The sequence below is a fragment of the Tetrao urogallus genome (assembly GCF_951394365.1).
Source record: "Tetrao urogallus genome assembly, chromosome: 13".
NCBI classification, from domain to species: Eukaryota; Metazoa; Chordata; class Aves; order Galliformes; family Phasianidae; genus Tetrao; species Tetrao urogallus.
The window spans coordinates 6,071,416-6,081,952 of NC_136826.1; the positions used below are offsets into that span (position 1 = coordinate 6,071,416).

General features: G+C 42.8%; 1 protein-coding gene across 2 annotated transcripts in view; it reads right to left on the minus strand.

Moving 5' to 3' along the window:
• The window catches only part of DCX (doublecortin), a gene marked incomplete at its 3' end in the record, with an annotated part of 68,145 nt that extends 60,651 nt beyond the window's left edge, over positions 1 to 7,494 (minus strand). The window contains exon 1 of one of the 2 annotated variants that reach the window (XM_079541881.1): positions 7,116 to 7,494. In XM_079541881.1, coding sequence (XP_079398007.1) covers positions 7,116 to 7,479 — 364 coding nt within the window. In that variant the 5' untranslated portion in view covers positions 7,480 to 7,494. The remainder of the gene's footprint in view (positions 1 to 7,115) is intronic. The other variant, XM_079541882.1, reaches the window with a different exon arrangement.
• Between the last annotated feature and the right edge of the window lie 3,043 nt (positions 7,495 to 10,537).

Genomic DNA, 10,537 nt, shown 5'->3' on the forward strand with positions numbered 1-10,537 from the left:
CCTCCTAAGAACCTGAGCTTCCTCAAGCTGATAATTCCCAAGCAGCAGAGCCTTTGGGAGCATGCTGAACAGAACAGTAACATTATGCTTTGGGAAAAGGGATTTCTGTACCTAAATGCAATATGAAGTGACTTGAATCCTATTCTCACCACTGCTTTTCTGTGAAAGGTTCAGACCTGTGCCTTTGCTTCCACACCAGAAAAATAGTAGCAATCAGCTACCAAAGGGGTGCTGGGCTTGAATATAACTTGTTTTTACACAGTATTTTGGGAGACTACAACTAAATAAAGTATAGGCATATGCTGTGATCTATAAAAACATGAAGTCTTATTTATGGAAAATACACTAAGGTCCACATTTTAAAGTGAGTTTAAAATATTAATGGTCTGTTTAGGAGAGTGCTATTATTCTTAATTCCACGTGAATCCTTTGAAATTCTTCACTGCACTGTGTAGTTGCTTAGCATACTTAGAACAGCTGGCTCCAAAGGCAATAATGGCATATTGCAACATGCCGATGCTTTGCTTCCACAAATGCAATGCTAGGTACTTGTGGATAAAACTTTCAGATTATGCTCACAGTCACAAATGGAAAATATCATCTGTCCATTCTCACTTGGTTTTATTTAACCTGATCCCTAGCAGATATTTTATTGAATTCTAAAACTGACCGGAAATTTGCTTAGAGTGACACTGCTCTACCCTTCAGAACAGTGGCTCTTCCTAGTATCATTTCCACAGTTATGGCTGATAGCTCCCAGGAAAAGGCATTTCCATCTTCCTTGACCACAGAAGCATTAGTTTCAATTTAAATTAACTACAATTTATGTATTTCTAAACTCAGTTTTTGGCTGTCAAATCACAGCCATGTCAATGAAATTCCTCAGTAAGGCACATCCTCTTTACCATTTGCCAACCAGGAACATTTGCTATTTCACTTTACGCAGCTGAGTTTTACCCACATTTTACCATAAAGTAGTAGTATAATCAACCAAGAATGGCCTGAAGTCATTTGAACTTTCCAGTTTTGAGTATGTGCACTGTGGCCATAGGTTCACCAAGGAGAGAAATCTTACGGGGGAATATTTCTAGCAGAGAGGAGTGGTTTCTCTGCTACATCAATATGTAGATGAATCTTTAATGAGAATTCAAGGTGTGCATTTGTGCCAGAAGTATAACTGATAAGCACAACATGGTTGCAGAAGTGCACAGCATAACAGAGAAAGGGAGGAAGCAGATATGAGATTCAGTCAAAGGAATAACTCCAAGAGGTACATTACTCCCCAGCCCTGAACATAAAACCTGCACACAAATATTTTCAGGAACATATATTCAGACAATAAGCAGCTGTGTGCATGTGCAGAAACACAGCTGGAACCATGAGAGAGTACAATGAACAGCCATTTTGCTGCTTCCTAACAAAACCCCAAATGGCAGCACCAAAGAGAATTTCACATGGGGGTGGAGGCTTTGGTAAACATGAGAAGTATCATCCCAGGCAACATCCAAACTGCTGCTCAATATGGCACTACAGGCATGAGAGCAGCGGTGCTAAGAACAGCATTTTTCTAGTGCAGTGCTAGGTCAGTGCAAGATGCCCTTTCTGGACTGCAAAGCCAAAGCCCTGCAGGATGTTGTGTACTTGGCATCATGACAGCGTGCTCTGGAGGTATCACTGTTTCCCACTGTGCCATCAGACCAGCTAGAGCTTTTATTTATTCTTTTCATCCTACTGTTAGCAATAGATGGACTGACTGTAGAGCTTTGACCATAAGCCAGCATGTTTGCCACCTGAAGCCACAGCTTGTATCGTGCAACCGTATTGGCTATACCTGCATTACACATCACTGTGCTACCATTGTGATAGAAGCACAAGGCGATTAGATTATTCAGCTCCTAAAGAAGGGATGATCTCAGCAAAGATAAGGTTTGCCTTAGAGAAGGTTTCTTAGAGATTCTAAGCTCAAGACGAGTGCTAAGCCTTCAACCCTCTTAGAAGGGCTTCTTTTGACAATACTAAAAATGACGGGTTGTACTTTCAGGAAAAAAAAGTTATCCTTTATCAACATACATCAGCAAGTTTTGTGTGCACCAGCAAGTTTTCAAGTATAATGAATTCCATGCAGAAGTTGAGAAAAATTGGAAAAGCTGGATTGAGGCCATTTTGAAAGTCTAACTGCTAGTAGTTATTCCAAAAACTGTCTCTGTAGACTGCAGTCAATTATTTTGGTTATCAGCTCTACTGCCTCAAAGTTGAGACTTTGCTACTGTGCCCAGCTTTCATGTTTCATGGGATTTACTATGACTTCAGTAGGAATTAAGTGGACTTAACTCCTCACAGAGTTCATTATATATTGTGTTAAAGTAGGCCCTTGAATTCAAATGCGTGAATTTCCTCCTACTTTATGCACTGAAAATGATTGTCTTCTGCCTCAAGACCTACTTCACCACAGCAAAAGGAACAGTGGAAGAGCTTCCTTTGGCTCTTCCACATGGAGCTTCCTCATGAGAGAAGCACTTCATGCTCTGTTGGAAAACTTAAAAAAACCATAAAAAAAAGAAAGAGAAAATGAAATGCATGATTACCAAGTTGCCTTCACAACTACATGATAAAGATTCACCATGCCAGGTTACCTACTAATCTTGACTCCATACCAAGGGACCATACTAATCCTAGTGTGGCAGCTCAGATCATCAAGGAAATAAAACAGAACAACAATATGTATTGCTATACAGGATATAATTAACCAAGCTCTAGGGATAACAGTCACAGCAAACAATGCCAAGTTACCAAGGTTTCAATATTGGACTACAGGAGCTTCAGCTTTCCAGACAAACTGGAACATGCATGCATTGGGTGGAGACTTTGATGCACTTCCTACCAAGCCCTCAGTCCCAACACGCACCAGGCTCTGTACAGCTCTAAGGTGGAGCCTCTCCCGTGACTACTTTAGACATTCCTGAACAAGACTCCAGAAAAGACTCTCCAGGGTATGACAAAAGCTTGGAAACACTTCCTCAAATATCATACATAACCCAAGAACATTTGCGATGAAACCCCACTGAACAAAACATAATTCCATTCAGATTTTTCTAATGTTTAAACTAAGGTAGGGGCTGATTTCAGACCAGAACAGCCCAGTACAGGACAAGAGTATAAAAACAAGAGTATAAATTATATGATGGGCCTTCTGACCCTGCCTAATAGCTTTGGCACACCAGGAGCTCACAGAGGAGAAGCTCTGCAGCTTGAGAGACATACTGTCTCTCAAATATTGATTTTAATCCATAGTTTGCATTTTTTGCCTTACCTACCATGCCTCATCTATACTGTATTTGTAGTCAATATAGGCTTATTTCATATTTATTTCTGACCCCCACCATGTGCTACAAAGAACTCTTTATTCACAAAAAATTGAACTCCAGAAATAGGACCAAAGTCCACTTTAAAATCAAATGCTTGATAGAAGTACGTACCCCCAGACCTCTGACCAGGCCCTGAAAAAGACTGAGGAATGGAATGAACTTGAAAGTCAAGGTTTGATCTTTCTTGTTCATCTTCTTCTGTCCTACAAAATTAGGACAAACAAACCAGGCTGTCTACCGCTATCTCAGTTCCTCAATGGTAATATCTTCCTGCACCTTGACATATTCAGACTACCACTTCTCTGAGCCAGGGAGTTTCCTAAGTCTTGGTCACTAGAACTCATCATAAAATGAAAGGAATAACATTCGCCTGCTGCTCTTTCCCAAAACTCATTTATTGAACTTGGGTTATTTATTGCACTTGGGTGCAATATTCACTCTTGACACTGTCAGCAATTTACGTATAGTCAGGATGAGGTGAACAGTGAATAGGATGCTCTACTGTATTAAATCAACATCTAGATAAAGAAAGAACACAGTTCTAAACAATGGCAGCATGTACTTCACATATTTACAGATGCATTATGAAAACAAGGAGTCAAGATTAAGACGATGAATGCAGTGAATGAAGATGATCTGTATTAGTGATAGCAAGAGAGAAAAAATGATCAGAGAAGACGACTTTAAAAGTCATTGGGAGACATGAAGATAGACAAGTCTAGCATAGGAGGCAGTACAGAACAAGTGGACAGTGCCAAGTTCAGTACAGATCAAGAGGCACATCCCACCTGATAGATACAAGATGTGACCAGAAGAGTAGGAGAGACTTCACTTATTCCATCTTAGACAGACCGGAAAGGAAAACATGCATTCATCAAGAACCTTAGGAGAATGGCCCCTAATTCCAGGGAAGGACGTCTACCAAGTCTGACCCTAGAGATCCAAAGGGTTACTTCAAGAACCATTAGTTAGTAGCTCACCAAGTATTTCTGTTCATGTGAAATATCTGCTGTCTTGAGGTTATTGGTATTATGCAGTATCATTCTTTACCCTACAGAAGTACATTCAGACTATACCATATAAACACATTTTTAATCATGCAGAATAATCAAGTACCCAGAATGCAGTGTGAAAGACTAGTGGTAATTTACAAGCTACTGAAAATCAAACTGAAATTAGCCCCTCCAATAACTTCATTTCCTACGTTCTACTTATTTACTAGAAATTACAATAAATTAGTCACCTTTTAGCAACTAAAACTGCTTTAGTCGCTGTCAGTGTCTAACCAGAAAGCTAATTATATGGCAAACATACTGTCAAGTGTCTGTACTGTTTTGCATGCCACAGTGCAAATATGCTGAAGTTGTTGTTTTTTTTTTTTTTCTTCTTCACATGTACCTAGAACACAGTTACACAAACACACAGACCAGTAGCATAGTTTAACAAAGGATTGTCTGCAACCATGGTATTTGCGCCTCTCCAAGATTGCCTTTCTAAATTAGCACTATGGGAATATTATCATTAAACTGTTAATAACAGCAGATAGATCTCCTTTTGCATTTTAAGATGTTAGATTATCTTTTTTTTCATTTTGATCGGATTGTATTTTCCTACTAGCTAATTTTCCTACTAGCAACACAGTCAATCCCATTTTTGTTTCAGTGTCACATCTTCAGTGCTGTTTCCAGACACTGTTCTGGTAGAACAAAGCCAGAACCCAAATGTCAGTGTCTCCTGCCTACACCTCAATCAATAAAACAATGTATTTGGAAGAACTAGGTACTTTCTTATCTGCAGCACAAATTTCATTGTAAAACAAGTGTAATTATGAAAGTCTTGTTAACTTCTGACCAAAAAAAAAGAAAAAAAGGACTGAGAGCCATCATTAGAGATAGGCTGTGGCCATATTAAAAGTGATGAGAAAAAGATGGCAGAATCTCTAAAATTAGGGAGGCCGCACACCCATTTGACAGCTATATGGTAACTCAGCTGAGAATAACTCTACTAGGATTGCATCATCTCTGTGAAAAGCATTAACTTCTTTCCAGTAAAACTCTTCTGTGAAAAATGTTATTGTTCCATTGTGTTCTTTTCTCCACAAACTATTTTGGGGAAAGGAGCATCCCACTTGACAGATAAGGAAAAAAGGCTAAACTCATGGTCACTTGATTATTCCCTGCTGAGGTTGCCCCAGCAGTTCAGGGGCTTACATTACTGTCCTATTAAAGCAGAAGCCTTGTGGTTTTTCTGAAGTCACCACATCCCTCAGATCATCTACTTGGAAGAAAACAAAGAATAGAGGAAAGCACCTCTCCTTCTGCAATAAGATAATCAGGGTATTCCAGGCCCAAACAAAGGATGAAGTGTCTGAATTGGTCTGGAAAGAGAAAAGCAGAACAAGAGAGAGGACATTCTCCATGCACCCTGCTCAAGCTGTGCCACCAGCAGAGCTCACCTGTGGCCATGCCTCAGGCGAGGATGCAGGGCTGGCTTTGCAGTGATTTTTGCCTTGGTCATCCTCCTGGCAGCACCCACAGCAGCAGCCTACCACTGCAGAGGCTGAGCTTCATGGTAATTCCTTCATCCCACAGCCCAGGTGATGCTCAAAGGAACAGGCACACTGCCAGCCTCTCTAGAAATAGAGAGGCACTCTGACCTGCACCAAGCATCTCCTGCACACTCAGACCTTTTTTCCACATGAGATGCCTTCCCACACTTTTCCACAAACCTACCACAGCAGCCTGGCCCACATCAGCCCCCACCACATACAGTCTCTGTAGAAACACTCCCCAGATACACTCCCTTGCACACACACACTCCATTTCAACATGCCTACCTTCTGTACGTACCCCACATGAACCCTACTCATACACAGCATATGAACCCCCCCAACACTCTTTCCTTACACATCACTGTGCAGGAATCCTCCACCACCTCTTACACACAAAGCCCAACATCCCTCTACAACATTCCCTGAGCATAATCCTTCCAACACACCCCTGAGCATGAACCCCCTCTAGGAACCCTCCTTACAACTTCTTCCACATATCTCTACATATAAAACCTCAAATTTAACCAAGTGCAACCCCTCTCAACATCCTTTCCATGCACACACGTTGATCATTAACTGCCCCTAAACACAATGCATGAGCTCCTGACACACCCCTCCACACTCCTCAAATGCTGTCTGAACCACTAACACACCTCCTTAAACACTCACCCCACATCCCAACATTCCATAATCCCCCGCGCATCCCAGCCAGTGCTCCCATACATATTGTTCATGAGCCCCACACTGCACACCCTTAAACACTGCATAAATCCCTCCTACCCCCATCATACATTGTGCAGAAACCCTGTTACATACGCACTGCATGACCCCAACACACATACAGTCATAGCATTTTCTACTCATATGCATCCAACCCCAGTGAGACCCTAGCCCAGTTTGGACAGACATAGGGATGCCCTCAGACAGCCCCCTGAGCCATGCACACAGCCATGTCTAGTCCAGAGTAAGACACACCCCTCAAGCTCTGCATCTGCACTAGAGTGAGCATGCCAGAGGCACCTTGAGGGCTGCCACACTCCTCTGCATCTCTGTGCAGGGAAGGAGATGGGGCAGGTTCAACACAGAGGGGCAGAAGCATCCCTGGGCCTGCAGGAAATGTGACCTAAGGAAAAGGCCAAAGTGGTACAGCCCCCTTCTCACCCCGCCTCCTCACTGCACCAGCCAGCAATGCCAATTACCTTCCTCCAGCTCATCCATGCTTCCAATCTTCCGCGATCCATCAATGGTGTAAATGTAACGGACTCCCTGAGGCAGATTAATGTTGTCAGACAGGGACCGGGTCAGGTCAGCCAGGAGAGCATCAAAACTTCGGAAGCGGTCGGAAGACACAGCATATACAATTCCCTTGAAGTAGCGGTCCCCGTTGCGATAGAAACGCACCTTCTTGGCTTTCTTCTCATTACTCAGTGCCTGTAAGGTCCTGGTTCTGTAGAAGCTACAATGAGCACTGTGAGTAGGACTGGGCAACCCATTCATACGTGAGCCTCGCATGTTTCTGGACGCCTTGTCTCGTTCGTCAAAGTGTCCAAAATCAAGTTCCATAGTTTGGTGAACCCTAAAGATCTGAAGCTGAGCAGGAAGACGGGAAGAAAAGGAGTGCGAAGAGGACAGGTTAGAGCCAAGCAGAGCCACAGTCCAGCAAGAAAAAAAACAACAGAGCTGCGTCTGGAGCAGGCCAGATTTATTTGAGAAGCACCCCCTCCCCTGACCCAGATTTGTATCGATTCTGGGGACTGAGGGTAGGAGGGGTCCGCGCTGTGAAAGGGATCCAATTACTGGGGGCAGGGAACATATTACTAGAGAACAGTCTGCTCCTACACCTGGGAGTTTTCGGAGTGTAGTAAATTGGGACTTGAAGCCAAAGGGAGTTGCATCTCAGCCCCCAGAAAACTCATCCAAACACCAGTTGGCAGTGAATTAAACCTCTGAGCCCTGTGAGGTTTCCTTTGGCAACAGAAAACAAGGAGATCCCAGTGAGTCAGCCCTTCAATCTGTCGAATCACAGAAGGAATCAGAGCATCTGAATATTTAACATTAGAATAAACTGGCATTTATGAAAGAATGGTCGCAGGGGACTAAGCAGTTTCTTTGTGACAGCCTGTTCAATAAGGGTTAACAATGAGATCCATCCCACCCTTCCCCCTATCCGCAGCCCCCTCCTAGCCCATCAATCAATTCCCAGGACCAGCCTACATCTCTAAGAAGAAATGACTGGAAAGAAAAATCTGTCATTGAAACGAGGCTTCTATGAGCCCTTTTCAGCAGCCTGAGCCTCCTCTGAATTGCATTTCAGCTCCCATTTAATGAGGAGGAGAAAATAAAGGAGCTATTTCCAACTCTTCCAACCTCCCCCCTCCTGGTCTTAAGTGATTTAATTGCTGGAAGTGCCCCCTGCCCAAGGGACACGCTGCCCCTGCCAGCTCACCTTTCATTGTTCTGAGCACAGGGGGCTCCTTGCGCAAGGGAAGAGCTCAGAAAAGCAGAGACTTGAGCTGACAGACAGTAATCAGCAATTTTCACATGGTCTTTAGTTTATGCTTAGGAACAACCTTTCCCCTGCACCAAACCCCAACACAAAAGGAGGAGAAATCCCCCCAGTCCTGCTCTTTCATTCCCTCTGTAAACTAGAAACATGCAACTCACGTATGTTGCTTGCATGTTAACATGAGGCAGAAATGGGATTTACATCCCACATTTGGCAGCCAGGTACAAATCTAGGAAAAGCTGTTGCTATCAGTTCCCCACCCCTCACGTTTGCCAGAACTGCTGCTTCGCTGTGTTTTACAATGTCACCGTGACCTGCACGAGAAAAATCATTGTCCTCAGCCTGCGGTAAAGCAGATGACAATGCAGGCAATCTGCAGAGAAACCCCAAGTTCGGAACGTTTTCCGCACAATGCCAGCTGGGGTGTATGCAGTCGGGTGACACGTACTGAACAATGAAACATCCAAGCAACTTCGGGAATGAAACAGAGGATTCGGGGGTTTTGTTTAAAAATGAACTGCAGATGCTGTAAGGTACTAAAAGAAAGATTCCTCCTTCCATCTGACATCTGCTACTTTTCTGCATGCAAGTCACTCGAAAGAGCTCTACTCACCGGTTTTCAGCGCGCAGGGTGGAGATGCTGAGAGAAAGAAAACCAGGCTCGCTCTGCCTTTGTTGTCTGAGCTCCAAGCAAGAAATTCCTGCCAGGGTGGATGAGACGCCTCCTAGGTCCTAGTGCCTTGTTCGATCCCTTCATGGTAACTTTGCCTCAATGGTTTTTACTCTAATCATCATTCATCTTATTGTAATCTTCTCTGCATCTGAGTGGGAAAAAAAGGGTGTGTTCATTCTAGCTCTGGATATGTTAATAGATGGTTAAGCAAAAAAAGTTTAAAGGGGTAAGTTTGGGGCTTGTGTTCCGAAGGAAGTAAATTTCTCCTTGGCTTTAACTTCACCAGTAAAGCATCTGGCCCCACTGAAAATAGAGCATAATTAGACTGATGCACCAATTTTATAGGATTACAGTATAGGGAGGTCATGGCTACTAGCTTACTATGTCCTACAATACTGGCACAAGGCTGTAGTGTGTTAGTAAAGCAATTTAAGAAAAAAAAGTTAACCGGTGGCACTGGGCCCAGTCCTGCTGCTGTACTGGTTTCACACAGCATTCATGGTTTACACTGGCAAGCAGGAAGGGACAATTGGCTTGGTGGTTACATATGCAGTGCACTTGAATAATTTTTCTCCACTAGCACTGGATATACGTCAAAACCAAAGCTCTGCATTCAAGTAGCCAAGGGGTTCAGGATGGAGTCAATCAACACAAACCTAACCCAACAGATTCAGTTTGGCTTATATCCCAAACAAACAAAAGAGAATTCGGACTTAACAGGAGAATTCATCTGTTTTAAAATTGCACTAGCCTCTTTCCCTGAGACAACAAAATCTTTCACCTGCACTATAAGAGAGATTTCCATCCTACGTAAAGGAGCAGCACTGCAAACCCCACTCCTAACCCTGCTGATGCTGGTATTATCTTTACTTCAATAGGAATACGGCTTGGAAATGGGAGGGTCTTCCCATCTGTAGAAGGAAATCTTTCCTAACAATGCTCTGTCTGTTTTGAATGAAAACATCAGATTTTCTTCATTCTGGCACATTATGCATTTAAACAGGAAAAAAAAAAAATAGTATTTATTCCAGCTTTGTCTGTCCTGTAGATGATTGTCCAGGCAGTGCTGATGAATCCACTCAAAGCACTTCTTCCCAGCAATTTTCACACATAACATTTGTGAAAAGTTTTCTTCTTCCCCGAAATCTTTTCATTCATGTAAGGTTCCCTTGTGTCCTCTGCAAAAGCTGTCATCTGCTCCCCTTGTGCTTCATGGAATCACTACAGAGGAAGCCACAGATCTACTCTCCTTCCCATTCCCAAATCAGATATATGGACATTCATCACCATGCACATAATCTGTCCACGATAAACAATTCTTCCCTATACTATACAAGAGACTGTCTTAAGTTTTCATACTTTTAAAATGCAAAGACATAAATTATGATACATGTGCTCTGAGCAGCAACAGCAAAAATAGAGGAAAGGAAATAAAATTTAGT